This window comes from Salmo salar, chromosome ssa01 (assembly GCF_905237065.1).
Source record: "Salmo salar chromosome ssa01, Ssal_v3.1, whole genome shotgun sequence".
Lineage (NCBI taxonomy): Eukaryota > Metazoa > Chordata > Actinopteri > Salmoniformes > Salmonidae > Salmo > Salmo salar.
The window spans coordinates 72,647,682-72,673,264 of NC_059442.1; the positions used below are offsets into that span (position 1 = coordinate 72,647,682).

Below are 25,583 nucleotides of genomic sequence, written 5' to 3' on the forward strand. Positions count from 1 at the left end.
AGCTGTACACTCACCAGGGATGTATGAAGCTGTCAGGTCGGCTGTGTGTGGGCAACAGTGTTTGTGTACGCAGGTGGGCGTGAATGACAGCGAAATGGAGAATATAAACCCTATGAGGCTGTCCAGTGAGAGAAGGGTGAAGGAATGTGGACATCAATTGTTCAGGGATCAAATAACAGCGTGCCTCAAATCTGATGTGTATTGAGTGACTTCTCAATATCCTCTCGTCTGATTTATTCCAAACACTTGTGAAAACACACCATCTATCATTCCATCCCATCCGGTTTATGGAGCACATCCTTCTAAATACACATGGTTTAAGCAGCAGCGAGTCTTGTCTCTTGCCATTTCACACACACACAGTGCTTACAGCGCACTTCTTCTGAGCCGAGCTGCGTTTCAGGAAAGGTGTCATGAATAAATGATCAGACGCCTTTCTCTTGACAGGAAGCCACCTCTCAGTACCACACCACCATCTGCTCGGGCTAATCCCTTTGTACAGATAAGACAAGAGGAGAGGGGGAGGCCAAGGCAGGGAGATCGGGGGAGGTGAGGAGATTTGACAGAAGGAGAGAGGAGAGCTGGAGAGGCAAGGGGAAGAGAGGGAAGATAGGGAAGGGGGAGGAAAGGCGGAGAGAGGGAGAAACAGAAGTGGAAACTCAGAATGAGTGACTTACTTGTTTCCTCCCATTAGGCTTGGAGATTCCTGTCCATACTCCAGTTGAAGGTCCTAGAGAGATACACATATCAAAATGACATGATTGTTTCTGAAACACAATGTCACACACACACAATGTGGGAAGTTACCATGGCTGAGGTTACCTACTGTACGGCATCAACTATATTAGAGTGGAGACTCACATACACACCACACCTAAAAACACTTGAGAGAGAGAGAGACTGGTAAAACCGAAGTGACTCCCAGGTCACATTGATGACACTCATGAACAGGTCATACAGGACCTTGACTACGTGAGAATAACAACCTCGGGGCTGGCAGACAGAGCGCCCACAGAGAGCCGAGGACACTACAGGTCAGAGGTCACCACTGCTGTTGCTTAGAGAAACACCGCTTCGATTTACGATAGACGTTTCTAACGTGCATGTGTGATAAACGTTAAGGGATATGACAGCATTATGCAGTACGGATCTGCAACAAGTAGACCAACAACCGTTCGGTGGCTGCATATATTTCTCCTATTGTACAAGTGGACGCATATGTGAACTGGAAATGTTTTTTTTGTTGCATATCCCAACTCCCCCCCGAGACACCCTCGGAGAACGGAGGCCAGGGTCTGCCGTTAGCAACGACAACCCCGGAGCCAGTTACTGGCCCAACGCTCCGACCGCTAGGACACATGCCGCCCATGACTAGATGAACATGAATGACATGAATGGAAACCATCAACGCTATGTGAAGGTGTAGCAGTGCACGGGGCCATACAGAGGCATCTCAGCACAACTAGGTGCAAAGGTATGGGCGAAGGGCGGGTTTCATGGTATGTGTGCGTGCGCACTGCAGCAATGCGGCTGACTTTACTGAACACTGTTATTGGCTGACACTGCGGGTCCATCAGCTCAGTGGACATATTGATTTCCCAGCGAGGATATAGATACCCGTATTCCCCCTTCACAGCCAAGTGACCGACCCGGACTCCTACAGGCGAACGCACCGCAAACTGATATGTCCATACTACATTGAGCCGGAGAGAGCTCGGCTAACATATTCTTACTCATGCTGACAAACTGCCATATCCCGCTGCCTCGTGTCACGTCAATAAATTCCCCAGTATGGATATGTGACAAAGGAACGAGATGTCTAAGTTTAACGGTGACTGGGGTCAGTGGTCTGAGTCAGAGATAATATTTGGGCAGGGGCAGACAGTGGGGGGCTGGTGATGGCAGCTTAGGGCTTGATCTGGTCCCGCTCTAACAGGCCACGGCCTCAGGGGTCCAAGTCAGTCACACGTTTCCCCCCAAGAGGTGGTTCATCCACCCATATGCTGTCCAGAGATATCCCTCTCCCTAAATCCCTCCAGACATCCCTTTAATCCCTCCATTCCCTCTTGAAGTTGTTTTCTTCCATCCCTTACCCCCCCTCCCCCCTCTAGAGCCTTCGATGTGCTGGTGAGGTCTAACACGTTGTGTGGCCAGAGGCTATACAGTAAAAACATCATAAGACAGGCATAACAACGAGAAACACCAGCCAATAAGGCGAAGACAGCTTCACAGACGCAAATGAACAAACAGTTACTGACATCCAATAAACGGAGACACTGAAAAGAAACACCAACGAGACAGGAAAAGGGCCAACTGAAAGAGGACGGTTAAGCGTTACGAAGCAGAGAGAGGACCCAGAAGGAGAAATGGAGAGATGAGGAAAATACCAGATTAGATCTCGCAGTGTAGTACAGCTCTTCTGCACAGTCCAAAAACGGCTCAGAGTCAGGCTGTTCAGCAGGCAGAATGAGAAAGTCCCGTTAATTCAAAAGTTAATGCCTTCCAATCAGAGAAAGGGATTAAAGCATAGGAGAGGAGGATGGGTAAGTGAGATAGGGAGTGAGGGATGAGAGTGGAGGGGAGAGAATAGGGGTGGCCATGCATGCCGTGTGAACCCTGCACTGAAACATCAGCAAGAGGTGCAGGTTAGTACCAGTGTGAGTCGCATTCAGACAAATCTAGGAGACAACGTCAAGAAATATGCTACACAGGGAGATAGATCACGTGGATGACTTGAGATGGGATATGCGGTAATTGTGAGCGTGATTTAAACTGTAGCAGAGTCTCAACTAAGGGGGCCTGTCCACAAGGTTGTCACCTACACACAGGGTTCAGCCACAGTAGTATCAGGGGGACACTGCAGGACCAGGCCACTCACCGGCTCATGATGGGGCTCTGTCTCCTTCCTCAGCGGAGGGTCAAACTTCACCTGGCCAACTGGGGGTGGGGGAAGAAAGAGCGATCGAGAGAGATACAATTATAGAGTGGGGAGGGAGAGAGCGAGGGAGGGGAGAAGACAAAGAAGGGAGGGAGGGAAAGAGAGGAACGTCAGCCATGTACTCTAGAAAGAAACATAAACCTGTCGGAGTCGACTGCTGTTCTAGTAGGATTTAACTGTGCAGCTGCAGGTTAGAGATAGATGAGTGAGAGTGCTGAGGTGCTTTAACAGGGGAGTGTGTGTGTGTGTGTGTGTGTCTCTGTGGTCCTTCACAGCATGGTTTGAGGAGCCATTAATCTATGGAAGCTGAAAAACATAGATTATACTCATGCCAATGTTAATCCTGACAAACAGAGGTTAACTAAAGTACGATTACTATGAACTCGCAGAGAATTTAATGTGCCAGTCCCTCCATAAACCACAGATTAAGCACAGTGCCAAAAATAGCAGACTGGGATAAAACTGAACACACCATAGCCATAGACTGAACTGAATCCGGATGATTCACAAACTAAGCATGATTTGTAGTCCAGGAGTAGGCTCGATCTGGGTACGGGAAACAGGCCCTTAGTCACACATATAGAAACTTACAGTTGATCTCAGAGAGCGTCTTCCCTTCCCTGGTGCTCCTGCTGGTGGAGCGAATCCGATGGGGAACAGACACTGGAGACTGTCCGGAAGAAAACAAAACATACGACCTTAACAGACAAGATCATCATCATCACGCAGAAAAAAAAACCTTTCCCCCATTATGTCTTCCTCAGTCCAATAACTGTAGTCTTATTAAATCCTGGGCGAACTTTGCTACATGGTAAAAAAAACATTTAACATCACTCTCATTGAGGGGAAAGGAGAGTGCTGATCATAATAGATCTTACTGTCTCTAAGACGTGTATATTTCATATGTTCTCAATATACAGGTGTCTCAAACCCAGTCTGGTTTTTAGAGTGAGAAGGGACTGAACCCGTTCTGACCTTTGACCTATACTACATTACCAAAATTATGTGAAACCTGCTCGTCGAACATCTCAATCCAAAATCATGGGCAATAACTTTTCTGGGAAGACATTCCACTAAATGTTGGAACATTGCCGCAGGGACTTGCTTCCATTCAGCCACAAGAGTATTAGTGAGGTCGGGAACTGACGTTGGGCGATTAGGCCTGGCTTGCAGTCGGCATTCCAATTCATCCCAAAGGTGTTCAATTTCTTCCACACCGATCTCGACAAACCATTTCTGTATGGACCTCGCTTTGTGTACGGGTTCACTGTCATGCTGCAACAGGGAAGGGACTTCCCCAAACTGTTGCCACAAAGTTGGAAGCATAGAATCGTCTACAATGTCATTGTATGCTGTAGCATTAAGATCTCTCTTCACTGGAACTAAGGGGCCAAGTCCGAATCATGAAAAACAGCCCCAGATCATTATTCCTCCTCCACCAAACTTTACAGTTGGCACTATGAATTGGCGTATGTAGCTTTCTCCTGGCATAAGCCAAAACTAAATTCAGCATTTGGACTGCCAGATGGTGAAGCGTGATTCATCACGCCAGAGAACGTGTTTCCACTACTCCAGAGTCCAACGGCGGCAAGCTTTACACCACTCCAGCAGGCGCTCGGCATTGCGCATGGTGATCTTATGCTTGTGCGTGGCTGCCTGGCCATGGAAACCCATTTCATGATGCTCCCGACGAACAGTTATTGTACCGACGTTTCTACTAGAGGCAGTTTGGAACTCGGTAGTGAGTGTTGCAACCAAGGAACTCGGCGGTCCCATTCTGTGAGCTTGTTTTGGCTACCGCATCGCAGCTGAGCCGTTGTTGCTCCTAAGGGTTTCCACTTCACAACAGCACTTACAATTGACCGGGGCAGCTCTAGCAGGGCAGAAATTTGGCAAACTGACTTGTTGGAAAGGTGGCATCCTATGACGGTGAGGCCATTCTACTGCCAATGTTGGTCTAAGGAGATTGCATTGATGTGTACTCAATTTTATACAAAAATAACCGAATCCACTAATTTGAAGGGGTGTCCACATACTTTTGTATATATACTGTATGAGAGGGAAAATGAGAACAATGACCCAGTCACAACAGCCTCCATGGCAGCAACATAACACAGCATAGACAGACCGCACTGGCAAATAAACCATGGCAACGCAAGGCAGCAATAGATGTCTTAGCAACAACACATGCAGATTAAGGAGAGCTCAAATTCACATCAGTGGACATTTCCTTTACCAGTCTTCTGAGACCAAACACATACTAATTTACACATAACATACTTATAATACGTTCTTCAGTGATTGGTTTTTACCTTTCCTGTTGAAAAGTGAAATCCCAAGTGCAAATACAGTCAATTACACACACTGAAGTGTAAACATTTTTTTTTGGACAACTGCAAACTTCAAGGAGTAGGTTTGTTGGGAAGTCGTGATGTCATCAGCCTCCCCTTGCTTGAGGACCAATAGAGAACAAAAGAGGTACTTAACAAAAGACGTGTCAAAAGATGTATCAATGTAAATAGTCTGGGTGGCCATTTGATTCATTGTTCAGGAGTCTTATGGCTTAGGGGTGGAAGCTATTAAGGAGCCTTTTGGACCTAAACTTGGCTCTCCACTACCGCTTGCCATGCGGTATCAGAGAGAAGTCTAAGACTTGGGTGGCTGGAGTATTTGACCATTTTTAGGGCCTTCCTCTGACACCGCCTATTATATAGGTCCTGAATGGCAGGAAGCTTGGCCCCAGTGATGTACTGGGCCATACATACTACCCTCTGTAGCGCCTTACGGTCGGATGCCGAGCAGGCCGTGATGCAACCCGTCAGGATGCTCTCGATGGTGCCGATGTAGAACCTTTTGAGTATCTGGGGACCCATGCCAAATCTTCAGTCTCCTGAGGGGGAAAGATGTTCCCGTGCCCTCTTCACGACTGTCTTGGTGTGTTTGATAGTTTGTTGGTGATGTGGACACCAAGGAACTTGAAGCTCTCGACCCGCTTCACTACAGCCCCGTCGATGTGAATGGGGGTGTGTTCGGCCCTCCTTTTCCTGTAGTGCACGATCAGCTCCTTTGTCTTGCTCACGTTGAGGGAGAGGTTGTTGTCCTGGCACCACACTGCCAGGTCTCTGACCTCCTCCCTATAGACAGTCTAATCCTTGTCGGTGATCAGGCCTACTGTTGTTTTGCAAGCAAACTTAATGATTGTGTTGCAGTCGCGCTTGGCCACGCAGTCGTGGGTGAACAGGGAGCACAGGAATGGACTAAGCACGCACCCCTGAGGGGCCCCCTTGTTGAGGATCAGCGTGGCAGATGTGTTGTTTCCTACCCTTACCACCTGGGGGCGGCCCGTCAGGAACTCCAGGATCCAGTTGCAGAGGGAGGTGTTTAGTCACAGGGTCCTTAGCTTCGTGATGAGCGTTGTGAGCACTATGCTGTTGAACGCTGAGCTGTAGTCAATGAACAGCATTCTCACATAGGTGTTTCTCTTGTCCAGGTGGGAAACGGCACCTCAGTTTGACCTCACCTTAGCATATCAATCAAGTTCCTATATGTTTATGCACTAAGCACACCCTTGGCCTAGCTAGACAAATCACAAGCTTGTTAACATTAGCTTTAACAAACGAACACACATACAAAATAGAAGGTATGTACAGTATGTAACACAAACATGTATATACACAGGGTGTGTGAGAGCGAGAAATTTTTTCCAAAGTGCTACATGTAGTATGCCATCTGAACTTATTCTCACAGTTTAACTGTGCCCCTATTCATGCCTGAAACGCACCCAAAACACTCTTCAAAATCCCACATGCAGATACATTTAACAAATGAAGTAACATCAACTCCATAAGCAAGGTTCAATGACAAGACCTAGTCCAGTCTATCTGACCACACACAGACCGGTGTTAGTTAGTTCTGTTTCTACAGGTACTGATTACAGTGGTACTGGTGCAGTTGTAATGCAGGCCACATTGGTACCTTCTTGCGCATGGCAAAGTGAGGTGCTCGCCGAGCACCTGGGGTGATGGGAAGGAAGTGGCCCATATATTTAAACTGAGGAAGAGGAGGAAGAAGAGCAGAGAGAGGGGTAATGGAGGAGGGAGGAACGAGAGAGGAAAGATGTAGAACTCTGACAGTTAAGAGATCAGCATGATTGGTCTCTACGCATTTAGCTCGTACAATGAGGACAGGTGTCAGTCTTATCCTGCTATTAGATTTGAGAAACCTGAAGAGATGGAGAGGTTGGAGTTATGGGTTAGGGTGGCGGGGGGTGACTCTACCTCTGGTTCTGGGTCGTCATCGTCAAAGTCGTTGTATGTGGTGTGGTCTGGGTTGTTGGATTTGTCCAGCAGTTCGATGGCCAGGGTTCGACTGAGAGGCTGTGACACAAACGGGTGCTGTGGACACAGGAAGGGGACGCGAGGTCACAGCCTACAGACACTCATATCGTGACAGACACTCATATCTAGTGTTGCCCTCTAGACTGGGAGTACCTGTAATAGTTTCTCTGCTGTTGGCCTCTTCTTGGGATTTTTCGTCAGGGACAATTTGACAAAATGATGGAAATTATTTCCCCTTCATAGGAGGAGAGAGAAATGATGGATGTCAGAGCATTTATGTTTATAATATGAAGAGAAAACGGTTAAACTGAGGATTAAACCTTTTCCTCACTATTCACAGAGGAGAGGTGAACACTTACCATTTCACTTTGTCTTTCAATTTGGGTGACTGGAAATTACTCTTTGTCATCAAGAAAAGGGCCCTAGGAAGAAAGGAAACAGACTTGGTTTCTAGAACAAAGTACATTATACACTGGGTGGTTTGAGCCCTGGGTATAACAAAACATTAACTTAAAAATTAAGTACATTGGTAAACAGTTTACAATAGCAATAAGGCACCCTGGGGGTTTGTGGTATATGGCCAATATTCCCAGCTAAGGGCTGTATCCAGCCCTTAGAATAGCCCTTAGCTGTGGTATATTGGCCATATACCTCACCCCCTCGTGCATTATTGCTTGAATAAATATCCAGCATCAGAGTCATAAGGCTTAATTCCCCTACACACAGACTCACCTCATAGGGTGCAGGTCGAACATGGGAGGTTGCAGCTCGGCAAGCTCGATAGCTGTGATGCCCACGGCCCAGATATCACACAGCTGGTTGTAGCCCCCCTTCCTCTCCACGGCTGCCACCTCTGGAGCCATCCTGATAGGATGAGAGGAGGGAGGCAGCGAGGCGAAAAGAGAGAGAGACAAAAGGAAAAAAACAGTACTTATCAGGCATAGACCAACAATCATTCAAGGCAATCAAATACAATTATAACACTGTCCAGAGATATATGAATGGTCTGTCACAATAAGTCAATTAACCATAACATCATGTCAGAGTCTATCCAGAGTATGACACTGAGGGGAGAAGCTCACCAGTATGGTGTTCCAATGAAGGACTTCCTCTTAGCCAGCGTGGCAGTGATCTGTGCTGATACACCAAAGTCAGCTAAGGAGGGAGAGGGAGGAAAATGAGCCAAAAGATCAGATGTATTCTGAGATCTCATTCTAATAGGTACTCAAGGTGAGGCTTTGGGAACTGACATGTCTGGTGAGGGGAAAGTAGTGGTTGTCCGTGGCCTTACCTAGTTTCACATAGCCGTTGTCGGTCAATAGAATATTTGCTCCCTATGAGGAAAAGTAATAGGGTCAGGCAAAAAATACCATCAACATTTCAGAGATATTTTTTGCAAAGATGAGTAAGGAGTGAAAGGCAATCGTCTCTACTCGAAAGCATGCGTATCACTATCACTGACATGGCTTTACCTTAATGTCTCTGTGCATTTTGCCTTTGTTGTGGAGATAGTACAAACCCTGTAAGTAAGGAAAGAAACAAAACACATTCTCATTCAATCTGACCCATAGATTCACATGGCACTGGCAGCAGGGATTAAAACATACCTGAAGGGTTTCCCGTGACATATACGCAATCTGAGACTCAGACAGAGGCCCAGTCACTGGATAGGAGGGAGGAAGAGATGAGGAAAGAGTTTAAGAGCTATCCAATGTGTATCAAGCAATTCATACACAATTTAGAGTTCAACACCAGTTGATTCACTTAGAGTGCTATTTACTGTGCTGGCTAGCTGGCTTAAGTGTGTGAGTGAAAAGAGTGGATATTGATTGCAACAAGCTTTCATTTATTGTGCTTCATGGTCTGTTTTTAGATGAAAACACAGCTATTCTGTTAGGGTGACTGTGAGCATGGGTGAATGCATAGGTCGCCACAGTGTGAGCGAGTTTGTGAGTGTGGGAATGTGTGTGTCCTACCATGATAAATATCCTGCAGAGATCCTCCTCCGCAGTACTCCATGCTGATCCATAATTTATCCCTCCTGGAGAAGAGAAGTGATACACTCACTGTCAATATCCCTCTCAACAGACCACAAGTCAGCAAGACTGGGAACGCAAGACTCAAAGCTAGAGCTGGGCGATACATCGAATTCATTTGAATCTAATGTTTTGGGGCGATATTCCAAATGCCTGTATCGCAAGAATCACATTTTTTTCGTATGCATTTCCGCTTGTTCTCATGTTGTCTTTTTGGTCTCGTCTCATTCGCTCCTTCTGTGCACCTATCCATTTACACCAGAGATCTGTATATAATGACGAGATGCTCATGTCTCCGCCCTAACAACGGGAGTCGTCGTCCAAAAGTCGAGAAGGCAGGCGACAAGCTTAGGTTCAACATAAGCGCATGAAATAGCTGTATTATTTGAGTCCAACTTCAGAGAGATGTATTGTCTATCCATACCTGATCGACCAGTATGCCAGTCTTACCTGAGATAGCTGCCGAAGTAGGCCACAATGTTGGAGTGTTTGCAGTCCTTCATCATGATGATCTCCTGCTGCACCACCTCAAAGTCCTCACCTGTCAATCAAATAGTCAGTCAGCCGATCAGTTACATGTTCATTATTACATGATCAAGCCATAAAGCGTTAGCCTGGTGGCTAGATCCGTTTGTGCTTTAGCCAACTCCTCTGACATGTTGTCGTCATGCCGTACAACAGAGATGGTAGCTTAAGCAGAAACAGACATGGCTACCAGGCCAATACAGCCGATTTTCATCTCAGGATACAGACACCAACACGTTACATCATTTCAAATTCATGCAGATGGTAAACATGATAGAACTTGTTTTGAGGCTGTAGTGTCTACAGTAAATATATTGATGCAGGAAGTGAAGGCACTGCAGCACTAACTGCATCAGATCCAGCTATTTTAGGATGCCTTCAAAACGCTGGGACATGACTAAGAGCCCGGGCTTATACGAAATGACAGCACATCTCAGCATGGATAAAATAGCTAAAAGACCATTTTAGTGGGGTACCAGCTTAGAAATAATCTTATTTAAATGTCAAAACGTCTATTTCGGTTGCTCCATATACATTTGAGTAATTTAGCAGACACTATTACCCACACGGGACCATCTATATGCTGTATACACTTTTAAAATGAGACACACACATCCACATACAGTACACTCACATCCATCCACACTCAGAACCATCTTTGACAACAGTCAGAATGGATGTGGGTGAATATTGTTGAGTTGGCATCTCCACACACGGGCCTACATAGCCCCCTTACTGTCATCACACCCTTTGACCCCGAGGTGAAGCGCTACTGTCTGATGGATACCCTGGCTTGGGCTCTCTCTGGGTGTCCCTGTCAAACCCTTCAGATCTGTGAACGTCTAAGCGAATTATGGGTCAGGAAGGGCACTATCTCCAAGGCAAATCTCTGTTACTATGGTAACGAGTCTGACCCAAGGGCCCCAGCAGCTATACTGACAGGAATTGTTGAAGCACATAGTGGACAACAAGGCATACATGCTAGGACACATCTACAATCATACACATAAGCCTTATTAACTAGTTATGTATGGAGAGGTTTAACCCTTTCCAGTCACTAAAACCTGCTATAAATTCATGTGGGACCGTTGGCAAATTATTAAATCATGCCAAACCCTGAATAACCACCTATATCCTTCTAGCGCCCTGAGCTGTCAAGCAGCCACACAGCTTGCTAAGTGCTAACACTGTCACATGATAGGTGGGGCTACAGTACCTTCAGAAAGTATTCATATCCCTCGACTTATTTCCCATTTAGTTGTGTTAGCTTGAATTCAAAATGGATGACATTTTTTTCATCACCCATCTACACACAATACCCCATAATGACAAAGTGAAAACATGTTTGTTTTTTTTGCAAATGTATTGAAAATGAAATATTGAACTCTGTCATTTACATAAATATTGATACCCCTGAGTCAAAACATGACTTTTGGCAGCGATTACAGCTGTGAGTCTTTCTAGGTAAAGTCTAAGCTTTGCAACACCTGGATTATACAATATTTGCACATTATTGTTTTAAAAATTCTTCAAGCTCTATCAAGTTTTGTTGGTGATCAATGCTAGGCAGCCATTTTCAAGTCTTGCCATAGATTTCAAGACAATTTATGTTAAAACTAACTAGGCCACTCAGGAGCATTCAGTGTCATCTTGGTATGCAAATCCAGTGTATATTTGGACTTGTGTTTTAGGTTATTGTCACACTGAAAAGGTAAATTTGTCACCCAATGTCTGTTGGAAAGCAAATAACCAGGTTTCCCCCTTTAGGATTTTTCCTGTACTTAGCTTTATTGCGTTTCTTCTCATCCTAATAAACTCCCTAGTCCTTGCCGATGACAAGCATACCCATAACACAATGCAGCCAGCACCATGCTTGAAAATATGAAGAGTAGTATGTTGGAATTGCCCCAAACATAATGCTTTGTATTCAAGACAAAGTTAATTTCTTTGACCAATTTTTACGGTTTTACTTTAGTGCCTTATTGGAAACAGGATGAATGTTTTGGAATATTTTATTCTGTACAGGCTTCCTTCTTTTCGCTCTTATTTAGGTTAGTATGGAGTAACTACAATGTTGTTGATCCATCCTCAGTTCTCTCCTATCAGAGCCATTAAACTAACTGTTTTAAAGGCACCATTGGCCTCATGGTAAAAATCGATGAGTGGTTTCCTTCCTCTCCGGTAACTGAGTTAGGAAGGACGCCTGCATCTTTGTAGTGACTGTGTGTATTGATACACCATCCAGAAGTGTAATTAATAATTTCACTATGCTCAAAGGGATATGCAATGTCTGCGTCTTTCATTTTTACCCATCTACCAATAGGTGCCCTTCGTTGCGAGGCATTGGAAAACCTCCCTGGTCTTTGTGGTTGAATCTGTGTTCGTAATTCACTGCGCGACTGATGGACCTTAAAGATAATTGAATGTGTAGGGGACAGAGATGAGGTGGTCATAAAAAAAGAATGTTAAACACTATTATTGCACACAGAGTGAGTCCATGGAACTTATGTGACTTGTTACACAAATGTTTACTCCTGAACTTATTTAGGCTAAGAGTTTGAACACTTATTGACTAAAGACATTACAGTTTAATGGGGTATTGCGTGCAGGCCAGTGACACAAAATCTCAATTTAATCCATTTTTAATTTAGGCTGGAACACAACAAAAAAGGTAGAAAAAGTCAAGGTGTGTGAATAATTTCTGAAGGCACTGTATATCCTCCAGCTATACCAGTGTTTACACCCCGATGCTGCAGCATGACAACTTGGCTCTGTGTCAGAGATGGCTGTGATGGGTCACCGCTCCAGCACTACAAAAGGGCAACACAAAAGGAAAAAAAAAAAAAAAATTCATAGGTTACAGCACAGAGGTAATAGGAGGATTGTAGGGGCGAATCCTACATCATGCATTGACGTCAATAAGATCTTGACATGAACATTTGGAGTTGTGCACGCGGATCTCCGAGGACTCAACCCTAGGAGACGTAAAATAAATCTGAAGAGGAAGTGCAAACACAGTGCCATGTTTTTAGGCTTCGATATTTGTCTTTTAATGCCTGCGGAATATGACAGGTGCACCGCTGCAAAGGCTTATCAAATGAAGCTCAAGATTTTTCAAAAGCGTGTCAAGGTAATGATACACAGCTTACCAGTGGGAGAGTTCATAATCACTGGGAGGAGCAGAGAAAGAGAGATTTCAAATTGGATAGGAAGTATTTCACATGAAACATTTCAGGAGGATTGATAATCCTCACTGCAGGGTTCAGTCATTCTGTTCCTGCCTTTGAAATCCATACCCAGCCCATCAGACGCTCCGTCCTGCATAACTAACATTCCAGACAATCAATCACTGAAGACTGAGCCAAAACAGTACTAAAACACTGTTCTGGCATGCATACACTACTTGAAATACTGTATAATATGAACTGAGAAATTAGGCAAATTTATTGCACCCAAATTGGCCATTTTAAATTACAGGGTTCATATAATATTCAGTGTAGTACCTAAGATTCAAATTGGACCAAACATTCTTCTAACAATTAGACATTACGAATACAAAGAAATTGTAAAAAAAAAAAAGTTGTTAGGTTTATGTCAAATCAAATGGTCACGTACACAGATTTGCAGATGTTATCACAGATGCTGAAAATTGCTTGTGTAGACAGAATGGTGTGTAGACAGTATACGAGTAGAAAAGGTGTTTACAGCGGTAGTTATATAGGATGAGCCATGACTAGAAAAAGGTATATATATATATAGTACCACTAATACATTTGGACACCCCATTCAAGCATTTTTCTTAATTTTTTACAATGTTTTACATTGTAGAATAGTAGCTCAGACATCAACATTACAAAATAACACATATGGAATCATGTAGTAAACAAATCAAAATATATTTTAGATTCTTCAAAGTAGCAACCCTTTGCCTTGATGACAGCTTTGAACACTCTTGCCATTCTCTCAGCCAGCTTCACCTGGAATGCATATGGAGTTCCCACATATGCTGAGCACTTGCTGGCTGCTTTTTCTTCACTCTGCGGTCCAACTCATCCAAATTGGTTTGAGGTCAGGTGATTGTGGAGGCCAGGTCATCTGATGCAGCACTCTCCTTCTTGGTCAAATAGCCCTTACACAGCCTGGTGGTGTGTTGGGTCATTGTCCTGTTGAAAAAAAAAAATTATAGTGGGACTAAGCCCAAACCAGATGGGATGGCGTATCGCTGTGGTAGCCATGCTTGTTAAGTGTGCCTTGAATTCTAAATAAAATCACAGACAGTGTCACCAGCAAAGCACACCATCACACCTCCTCCTCCATGCTTCACAGTGGGAACCACACATGCGGAGATCTTCCGTTCACCTCGTCCGCGTCTCACAAAGATCAGACCAAAAGGACAGATTTCCACCAGTCGAATGTCCATTGCTCGTGTTTCTTGGCCCAAGCAAGTCTCTTCTTATTGGTGTCCTTTAGTAGTGGTTTCTTTGCATTAATTATCCCATGAAGGCCTGATTTACACAGTCTCCTCTGAACAGTTGATGTTGAGATGTGTCTGTTACTTGAACTCTGTGAAGCATTTATGTGGGCTGCAATTTCTGAGACTGTTAACTCTAATGAACTTATCTTCTGCAGCAGAGGTGACAGCTTTCCTGCGGTGGTCCTCATGAGAGAGTGTCATCATAGCGCTTGATGGATTTTGCAAATGCAATTGAAGAACCTTTTTCCATATTGACTGACCTTCATGTCTTAAAGTAATAATGGTCTGTCGTTTCTCTTTGCTTATTTGAGCTGTTCTTGCCATAATATGGACTTGGTCTTTTATCAAATAGGGCTATCTTCTGTATACCACCCCTACCTTGTCACAACACAACTGAGTGGCTCAAACGCATTAAGGAAGGAAAGAAAATCCACAAATTAACAATTTAACAATGCACACCTGTTAATTGAAATGCATTCCAGGTGACTACCTCATGAAGCTGGATGAGATAATGTCAAGAGTGTGCAAAGCTGTCATCAAGGCAAAGGGTGGCTACTTTGTAGAATGTTTTTTTAGCACTTTTTTGATTGCTACAAGATTCCATGTGTTATTTCATAGTTTTTTGTCTTCACTATTATTATACAACGTAGAAAATTGTAAAAATAAAGAAATGCCCTGGAATGATTAGGTGTGTCCGAACTTTTGACTGGCACTGTACATATAGTGGGTAAAACAGTATGTAAACATTATTAAAGTTACAAGTGTTCAATGACTCTACATACGTAGGGCAGCCGTCTCTAAAGTGCAGGGTAGAGTACTTGGTGGTAGCCAGCTAGTAACAGTGAATAAGGTTCAGGGCAGGGTACTGAGCGGAGGCCCGCTAGTGGTGATTGTTTAACAGTTGGATGGCCTGTAGATGCACTATATATACACAAAAGTATGTGGACACCCATTCAAAATTAGTGGATTTGGCAATTTCAACCACACCCGTTGCTGACAGGTTTATAAAAATCGAGCACACAGCCATGCAATTTCCATAGACAAACATTGGCAGTAGAATGGCCTGTACTGAACAGCTCAGTGACGTTCAACGTGGCACCGTCATAGGAAGCCACCTATCCAACAAGTCAGTATGTCAATTTCTGCCCTGCTAGAGCTTCCCTGGTCAACTGTAAGTGCTGTTATTGTGAAGTGGAAACGTTTAGGAGCAACAATGGCTCAGCCGCAAAGTGGTAGACCACACAAGAATACAGAACTGGACCACCGAGTGCTGAAACGCGTAAAAAACGCCTGTCCTCGGTTGCAACACTCCTTATTGAGTTCCAAATTGCCTCTGGCAGCAATATCAGCACAAGAACTGTTCATCTGAGCTTAATGAAAAGAGTTTCCATGGCTGAGCAGCCGCAAACAAGCCTAAGATCACCATGAGCGTTGGCTTGGGTGGTGTAAAGCTCACCTCCATTGGACTCTGGAGCAGTAGAAAAACGTTCTCTGGAGTGATGAATCACACTTCACCATCTGGCAGTCCGACGAACGAATCTGGGTTTGGCAGTCAGTTAAAAATTTGTTCATATTTACAATGATTGCCTACCGGGGAACAGTGGGTTAACTGCCTTGTTCAGGGACAGAACGACAGATTTTTACCTTGTCAGCTCAGGGATTTGATCCAGCAACCTTTCGGTTACTGCCCCAACGCTCTAACCACTAGGCTACCTGCCACCCCATTCTAGACGATTCTGTGCTAACGTTGTGACTACAGTTTGGGAAAGGCCCTTTTCTGTTTCAGCATGACAATGCCCCCATGCACAAAGCAAAGTCCATACAGAAATGGTTTGTCGCGATCGGTGTGGAAGAACTTGACTGACCTGCACAGAGCCCTGACCACAACCTCATCGACACCTTTGGGATGAATTGGAACGCCGACTGCGAGCCAGGCCTAATCACCTAACATCAGTTCCCGACCTCACTAATGCTCGTGGCTAAATGGAAGCAAGTCCCTGCAGCAATGTCCCAACATCTAGTGGAAAGCCTTCCCAGAAGAGTAGAGGCTGTTATAGCAGCAAGGGGGGACCAACTCCATATTAAATGCCCAGGATTTTGGAATGAGATGTTCGACGAGCAGGTGTCCACATACTTTTGGTGATGTAGTGTCCCAGCTTCGATGCACCTGTACGGTCTACACCTTTTAGATGGCAGCCCGTGGCTCGGGTGGATGAGGTCTTGGATGGTCTTCTTGGTCATCCTGTGACACCGGGTGCTGTAGATGTCCTGGAGGGCAGGCAGTGTGATGAGTTGGGCTGACCGCACCACTCTCTGGAGACCCCTGCCTTTGCGGGTGGTGTAATTGCCATATCAGGGGTTGATACAGCCAAACAGAATGCTCTTGTCGTTATTGGTAATCAGGCCTACCACTGTTGTGTCGTCAGCGAACTTGATGATTCAGTTGATGGGTTAACAGGGAGTACAGGAGAGGGCTGAGCACAGACCTTTTGGGCCGCCTGATATTACCAGGTTCTGACTGCGGTGCTGGTTTCAGCAATGTTAAAGGAATAGTTCACTCAAATTACATATTGATTTCCTTACCCTGTAAGCAGTCTATGGAGAAGGTATGACAGCAACCCATGCTTTAGTTATGATACCTATGTTAGCCTTTTCACACTTTATGTCCAAATCACCCATAAGTATCTAAAAATTGATTGTGTAACTCAATGTTACTTATAGATGATTTGGATATGCAGTGTAAAATGCAAATAGGTACCATTGACTTGCATTGGATTTATGCCACAAATGCATTTAAAAACAATGGCCAGGTAAACAAAACGAAAGAACGGGTTGCTGTCATACCTTACCAAATAGCAGGAACAGCACCACCTTGTGGTCAGAACCTGGTAATATCAGGATGTAACAACTTCAATTACACATTTCTCTGAAGAAAAAAAAGAAAAAACCCCACTAAATTCACTGAGAACACATTACATAGGATGAATAAACAATACTCAGTTTCACACTACTTGTCAGACAGAGAGAACCTAGAATGTAATGGGGGGGGGGGTCCGTTGGTGGCTTTTGTACATTTCTTTGGATTCCTCATGTGTTACTCATTGTAAGAAAGAAATTGGTCCTAATCAGATGTTATGCACTATATTTATTCAATATTCTATGAATACTATAAATTAAAATGTTGAATGAGTGCAATCAATTAGCTTATATTTGAACAAAACAATGTTGCAGGAATCTTACCTGTTTCGAACCACAGAAATTATTGCAGAACAAATCGGATGGCGTGTGTGTCATGGCTTGCTGAAATGACATGGAACGACCCTGTGGCCCGTATAGTACTGAATTCACCTATAATCCATAGTAGCCTATTCACTGTCAGGATTTAAAATATATCTGCATCACACACTAGTTTGTTATTCAAGGGTGGTCCAGTCCAAACATACAGACCACCCTGGTGGTTCCGGTAGGGACTCTTATGTTTAATCAGTCTGATACCATTAGCAGTTTCACTGCAGAATGCGTCTGCAGGTAGAAGAACCTTAGGTAACACACAGCCTGCCCCCTGACAAAGTATTCAAAACAAAAAGTCTAACTTTCTTCTAAATAAAATGTATGGCAGAGGTGTTTGTTGGGGCAGTGAGACGTAAGGATTTGCATACGTAAACGTGGATGGATGAGAAAAACACCCCATTTCAGCTGCTTATTCCAGCTTACTGTTCGAGAACTGTCTGAAGTCATCAAAGCTAAAGACCTTTTCTCAAAGCTAAGCAACTCAGATGTCAACAGAAGGGAAGCTTGAGAATAAACCTTGAAGCATGTAAGAAAAAGCACAAGTCTGAAGTATGACATTTCCATATCTCCTGAAGCCAAACTCCATAAGCTTGTGCTGTAGTCATCCCATTATAGAAATACAGGGTGAGGGTAACACACACACCAAACATACACCCACATTGTGACAAACCTACTTAGAAGCACAGACATTTGAAAACGTGCACACACACACACACACACACACACGAGGGAACAGAGACACTGGAAAGAATGGGAGTACATTCTCGAACACCCTTAAGAGAAAACTAAAAATAAAGTTATAGCGCCAGTGAAGAATAACATAATCCTCCGACTGTGACAACTACATTTCCATGGAGTACGCATCCGCAATGGCCTTTTTACAGGACGATCAGCCTGACAGCTAGCCTGGTGACAACACAGAGAGAGAAGAATAACAACAAACCACAGTTAGATCGTTCCCCTCAACGCTCAATGTGTGGCTAAAACATTAAGACAACACCAACATTGTGTCTCTGTGTAGGAGAAAGTAAATGAGGTGTAATATACAGCCTCAAAGAGTTTAACACAGTTTAGGCTAACAAGCTGACCATACCACTCGTGGTGCAAATTAAATGTACACGTACACTCTAAAAATTAGGGGTTCAACAAGGGTTCTAAGACCCTCAAAGTTTTTTAACAACCTTAGGGTTCTTGGCACTGAAAATTGCCCCCAAAAGGTTCTTCCAAGAACTCCATAGGTGTTCATCGAGGAACCTCCTTAGTTAGTGGAGGACCTTGCAGGAACCTAACTTCCCAAATGAAACATTTGGACCTGAATTTGAAAAGGACAGCAGGTGCAGGCACTTAACTGAAACATTTAAAACATTTCAGTTTATCACTTTAAGGTAAGGCGGAAATCTTTGGTTTCAATAGCTTAAACTTGGAATTGGCTGGCAGGTCAACAGAAAAAAAATTGGTCCTCGGGTTTTCGCCTGCCAAATCAGTTCTGCTATACTCACAGACATAATTTTAACAATTTTAGAAACTTTAGAGTGTTTTCTATCCAATACTACCATGCATATGCATATCCTAGCTTCTGGGCCTGAGTAACAGGCAGTTTACTTTGGACACTTCAGTCATCCAAAATTCCAAATACTGCCCCCTATATCCCTAACAAGTTTAAGGTAAAGTGTGTCCCCTGTATGATATAAATTGATATTGTTTTATGATGATACCATCTATCTTTTCATATTTTGTGCAAATCTTTCTAAAACAGAAAATTGACAATTCAATGGATATCAATCAACAAAGAGGAAAGAATATGTAGGCTATAAGAGTATGTTGAAGGCTAGCTGTATTGGGTGCAGATGACTGAACTGCTCACTTTTGTTTCTGTGTCTGCAGGTATACAGATGAGGACGCATACTAAGGTATATGAATTGGTATTGGTATGTTATGTAGATCACAGTTACCATCCTCCTCCCTTACCTCTTCAATAAATATCCCATAGGCCTGTACATTATGGACAAGGTATGTGTATGAAAACCATCAAAACAGTTTTTTTCATTCACATTCACCACAAAAAACAAGTTATGAATACTGTCGTGTGCATGTTTTGTTAATCTGTATAAATTACAAAACATTTTTTATTCATTCACAGACTTCACCCTCCCTACACCTCTGATGAATATAATATGAAACCTGTTCATTCACCATGCACTGCTAAATCATTCTGGCTTTGGATACGGACAACAACACATTAACAGCAAAACGCCAGAGGATATACCCATTGGACTAGGGGCTCTGCTGAGACTTGACCTCATATTTACATTTTTTGTCACAAAAAATCATAATAAACACTGACAAAATCTAGTGTTATGCATATTATTATTAATAATAATAAAGGAAGGGGGGGGTAGTTAAAAATTGAACCCCAAAAGGAAGAGTCTTTGTGGTCTCAAACTTCTTCCATTTAAGAATGATGGAGGCCACTGTGTTCTTGGGGACCTTCCATGCTGCAGACATTTTTTGGTACCCTTCCTCAGATATGTGCCTCGACACAATCCTGTCTCGGAGCTCTACAGACAATTCCATCGTCCTCATGGCTTGGTTTTTGCTCTGACATGTACTGTCAACAGTGGGACCTTATGTAGACAGGTGTTTGCCTTTCCAAATCATGTCCAATTAATTGCATTTAGAGAACACACGATTTTGTGTGACTCAAAATGGGTCAAAATTCTACAAAGATCCAGAAAAAAAAGTGCATTTCAGGTAAATCAAATCAAACTGTCACAAGCGCCGAATACAAGTGTAGACCTTACTGTGAAATGCTTACTTACACGCCCTCAACCAACAGCGCAGTTCAAGAAGAGTTAAGAAAATATTTACTAAATAAAAATTATAAAAAGTAACAATAAAATAACAATAATTTGTACATGTAGGTAGGGGTGAAGTGACTATGCATACACAATAAAACAGTAAAATAACAACCCAATGTTTATATCACAGGACAAATTAGCTAGCAACAGCAAGCTAAATGTCCATTAATGTTTCATGTGTTTCGACCTGTCCCAAAATGAATATAGTTGGTTCAGAGTTCGTTTTGATATTTCAACCTGGTATCCTGATGGCGTCTGGTGTGGATGTACAAAATCAACATCTAGACAGTATGCAATGCTAGGCTAAGATATCAAACATAATGCTATTGAAAACCACTGGCCGTCAGCTCTTTCCCCACATTTAGGTCATGGCTCTAGGGTTTCAGCTGGGCATGACAACTACACATACTGCACTCCAATACAGTCAGCAATAAGATATTCTCCAACCGGTTTTCAGGGGCAGGTGAGCAGGGGTTTCCAAGTAGGTTCTAAAAGGAGATGTGAACCTATGTGGTGGTCAGTCTACCTGCACAAACTGTATGTGACTGCACAGTCTCCTCAGGTGGGAAGCAATGATGCAGAGTGTGCAGAAGGGAGAGTTTGTGTGTGTGTGTGTGTGTGTGTGTGTGTGTGTGTGTGTGTGTGTGTGTGTGTGTATAGCGAGTATATTCAACACGGCACTAATGCAATCTGCAGGCCTGCTACTGAGCTGTCCCTATCAATCAGCTGAGACAAGCCTGACTCCACCAGGGCATCACTGTAATAGCTCCCAGCGTGAGCGCGTCACATCAGCCACAGCTCCTGGCTTCTTTTGACCCCTCTTAAAAAAGTACCATTAAAAATGGACACAGACTAGCGTTCTCCATGTGGCAGCCTTTAAAAATGTATTTCACTGCCAATTAAAGCAATGTGGGAAGCATACCATGTGTTCCCTATGTCTTATCTGGTACCAAGCATACCTTGGGTGCATTCCAATTCCTCATCTCTCTTAATGTTTCATCTTTAACTATTAGGCCTGTAACAGAGAGATTAGGTGGCAAAACTCATTCTTTCCTTCAGATGAAATTCATAGCAACTTAAAAGCTAGACTATATTCAAAATAGAAATCTCAAAAGATGTGAACATCTTTCGTCAAGTTAGATGCACATCAAGGGACAAGGCCCACATACAGGCAATAGTGAGTCTAAAAAACATCTTGGTATAGTAGACAGACAGGGCTACTCCCTCACTTCTCTACAGATGCATCTCTTAAGAGGATCACGCCATCAAAATACTCAGAGGGGATTTAGTCCACTTGAACTGAAAAATCCTGAGCTCAGGATTTATCTTGTAAACTTAGCCTCATCCTCTTTGTGATGCAAGAATGAAGATTCATGTGCTCAACAAAAATGAACTCAACAAGCTTTCTGTGTGGGAGGAATGTAAACAAAAAAAAGATAGATAGACCTTTCTATGAAGGAGGAAGCGGAAACTGGGACACTGCGTGTGAGTTTGCACATGCTGCATGATATTTCCCTTGGCCCTCGAGCTGTGCTGTAGACTTGGGAAACTGATCGGAATGTACCGGCCACGATACACTTCCATTAAAGGGCTTTGAATATGTCACTCAATAATTCAATATAGGCAGAAAAATCAACACTAGAGGAGAGATGTTCAAATGACAATGCTCATAAAGTACAAGCAAAAACATCAAATAAATGTTTAAAGTTCCATTTAATCATTAATTCAGTGTACTGTGAACCAACATCTGGTCGAAAACCATAAAATGCATACATTAGACTTCAACTAAGACAAGACCTTGTCTTTCTAAGGGATAATTACAATTCAGCTGCTGGTGAGATTAACAAAATAACCAATTGGTTATGCCTCTGCAACAGAAGGTGACGAGATGGCCGACTGTAAATGGGTTTGTAAAAGACTGGTGAAAACCCGGGTAACAGTGGATGACAGACCGGGATAAGAGACGAGAGAAAAGAGAAGGAAGGAAAAAGAGACAAAGGGGAAGAAATTAGAAGTCGGGAGAGGGAAATGTTAGTGATGATGACACATGGCAGAGAGAGAAGAGGGCTTACCAGGTTCCAGCTTAATGACTTTAATGGCAGCCAACTCCCCAGTGTTGACATTACGGGCCTGGAGAACAGATGAGACAAAAAAAAAGGAGAACATTTATTAGCCAGCTGTCAGTAAGGGGTAACAGTGGGCTTTAGAGAGGACTGGCCTCTGTCAGACCAACACTGTTTTTAAGCCTGAGAAAGTGAAGGCTCGATCAGTAAGTAGGCTGCTACTGTAGGATAACATTTCTTACCTGCCAACTGGCCTTGCAGGCTAACACAAGCACATGTATCCAAAGTATTGTATGATAATAGAATAATATATTATTGTAGCTTATGCCAGAATCTATGCAAAGAGATGTGAGTTCAAGAGACAAGTAAACATTCATAAAAAAAAATGTTTGAACATGGATATTACTGAAGATGGATGATTCACCTTTGAACAGCAAATAAGCTCATAGACATTACAACACTTAATCAGTTAGCAGTCCTCAATTCAAACAGAAGCTTATTGTGTTCTAAACAGACTGTGACAATGTGTTACAGTTATTGCACAAATCACACAACCTAAATGAAAAACAAACCCAAACAGGGATGGAAACAGACTGAAAACATTGGCATTCCTTGACTGAAAGTCAATTTTTATGCCTCAGAAAAATCTAACATGAGCTAGGTTTCTATCCAACTGGTGACAGATTTTTCATGCGAGTATTCTAAAATTTAAATTGAAATAATATGCACATTTCCCAACCAGAGAAGTGTTTCCATCAAATTGACTTGTTGCAAATGAAAGGCTGTGCGGTGATGACGTAGGGCACATACAATAATATGAGGTTAAATTCCCATGATTCGAATAAAATAAATAGTTCAATGGGTTTCCATCGCATTTCCCATTATGGTCTTGGGACGTGCGCTCTAGCCAACAGCTTGCAGTTACAGTGAGGGTATAGCCTACATGATGAGATTATTATGGACAAAACGCAAGATTGTTAAAAAATGTGTCAAAACGGCAGCCAAGCATAGATTATCATGTCACCAGAATAAGACCGTCAATATTTATTCTAGTCTAATAAAGGGCATACTTTCCTGAGTCGTAGTGAAGGACCACACAATATCATCATGTGACTCCAAGATTACTGGGGGGGTGTCACAATTGTTTGTAGACTTGTTTATTCAGGTTATTACTTATGAATATTAATTAGAGAGGATGTCGCATCAAAATGAAGATATATTTCGTAACTTATCCTTGTCTGTTGGCTTTTCTGCATCTAACATTTTTTAAATACATTTCCTATTTTGACACACAAACCATTTAAACAAAGTCTGATGGGGTTTTCTCCCACTTTTCCTGAAATATTTGCATATCGCAAACCCTGCTGTTGCGGTCATTCGATGGCAGTGGCATATGTCCTTCAAAGATAGATAAATAGTTTTGCCTAAGCTACTAAAAATAGGCCTTTTACAAGATTAAAATCATGACAGGAGCGTTTGATTCTTATTGAAAAAATATGGAGTCCAGACAGGCTAATTTAGGAAACTTTCTGAATGGACAGAGGCCTAGAGAGAGAGTCAGCGAACTCAAGCTCACTCCCGTAAAAGCACCTGTCAATCAAAGCCACCAGCGTCAGACAAAAAAAACGAATTTATCCTTTCCTTAAAACGTATTTAAAAAAAACCTAGGCCTACCTTAGGCTTTCCGAAAGTAAGCTATAATGAATTGACAAGGGAAGTATGAAGGTGACAGCTATGCTATAGTAAAAAAGATGAACACAACTTCTCCATAGCCTATTTATCAGCGACGCTGATTATCGAGGGGCGAGTGTTGGAAAGATTTTTCAAATACTGAGGATTATTATAATTTGAATGGAAGAAAACAAAGTGACTTTGTTGACTTACTGTGTGATTTTTTTATTTTATTCATTAGGATCCCCATTAGCCGGGGGGATCCTAATTGTTCTGGAACTGGGGACTGTGAAAGTGAAAAGACCCATGGTGGCATGTCTGGTAGAGTGAGTGTGTGTCAGTGTTGTGTGTATGTTGACTATTCAAACAATTTAGAAATTTCCAGAACAATGTTTCTTATAAAAACAAAGTGACTCAGTCAAAATCATTGGCATATACAGTACCAGTCAAAAGCTGACACCTACTCATTCCAGGGTTTTTCTTTATTTTTACTATTTTCTACATTGTAGAATAACTATTCATATTATGGCAAGAACAGCTCAAATAAGCAAAGAGAAACCACAGTCAATCATTACTTTAAGACATTAAGGTCAGTCAAACCCCAAAATTTCAAGAACTTTGAACGATTCCTCAAGTGCAGTCGCAAAATCCTGATGAAACTGGCTCTCATGAGGACCGCCACAGGAAAGGAAGACCCAGAGTTACCTCTGCTGCAGAAGATAAGTTTATTAGAGTTACCAGCCTCAGAAATCGCAGCCTAAATAAATGCTTCACAGAGTTCAAGTAATAGACACATCTCATCATCAACTGTTCAGAGGAGACTGTGAATCAGGCCTTCATGTTCGAATTGCTGCAAAGAAACCACTACTAAAGGACACCAATAATAAGAAGAGATTTGCTTGGGCCAAAAAACATGAGCAATGAACATTATTAGACCGGTGGAAATCTGTCCTTTGGTCTGAGGAGTCCAAATTTGAGATTTTTGTTTTCAATCACTGTCTTTGAGACGCAGAGTAGGTGAACGGATGATCTCCGCATGTGTGGTTCCCACCGTGAAGCATGGACGTGGTGGTGTGATAGAGTGGGGGTGCTTTGCTGGTGACACCGTCTGTGATTTATTTAGAACTCAAGGTACACAACCAGCATGGCTACCTCAGCATTCTGCAATGATATGCCATCCCATCTAGTTTGTGCTTAGTGGGACTATCATTTGTTTTTCAACCGGACAATGACAACACACCTCCAGGCTGTGCAAGGGCTATTTGACTAAGGAGAGTGATGGAGTGCTGCATCAGATGACCTGGCCTCCACAATCACCCAACCTCAACCCAATTGAGATGGTTTGGGATGAGTTGGACCACAGAGTGAAGGAAAAGCAGCCAACAAGTGT

At 43.0% G+C, this 25,583-nt stretch overlaps 1 protein-coding gene across 18 annotated transcripts in view; it reads right to left on the reverse strand.

Moving 5' to 3' along the window:
• The window catches only part of LOC106608247 (mitogen-activated protein kinase kinase kinase kinase 3), a 64,860-nt gene that overhangs the window by 15,191 nt on the left and 24,086 nt on the right, over positions 1-25,583 (reverse strand). For 6 of the 18 annotated variants that reach the window (XM_045721930.1, XM_045721923.1, XM_014206119.2 and 3 more), the window contains exons 2-18: positions 22,532-22,589; positions 12,986-13,006; positions 9,762-9,852; positions 9,252-9,316; positions 8,883-8,938; positions 8,748-8,795; positions 8,567-8,609; positions 8,358-8,430; positions 8,008-8,139; positions 7,635-7,697; positions 7,429-7,510; positions 7,216-7,332; positions 6,914-6,988; positions 3,530-3,608; positions 2,879-2,937; positions 2,388-2,450; positions 678-730 (exon numbers count right to left, since the gene is read on the reverse strand). In XM_045721930.1, coding sequence (XP_045577886.1) covers positions 678-730; positions 2,388-2,450; positions 2,879-2,937; positions 3,530-3,608; positions 6,914-6,988; positions 7,216-7,332; positions 7,429-7,510; positions 7,635-7,697; positions 8,008-8,139; positions 8,358-8,430; positions 8,567-8,609; positions 8,748-8,795; positions 8,883-8,938; positions 9,252-9,316; positions 9,762-9,852; positions 12,986-13,006; positions 22,532-22,589 — 1,178 coding nt within the window. The remainder of the gene's footprint in view (positions 1-677; positions 731-2,387; positions 2,451-2,878; positions 2,938-3,529; positions 3,609-6,913; positions 6,989-7,215; positions 7,333-7,428; positions 7,511-7,634; positions 7,698-8,007; positions 8,140-8,357; positions 8,431-8,566; positions 8,610-8,747; positions 8,796-8,882; positions 8,939-9,251; positions 9,317-9,761; positions 9,853-12,985; positions 13,007-22,531; positions 22,590-25,583) is intronic. The other 12 variants (XM_045721946.1, XM_045721935.1, XM_045721920.1 and 9 more) reach the window with 6 other exon arrangements.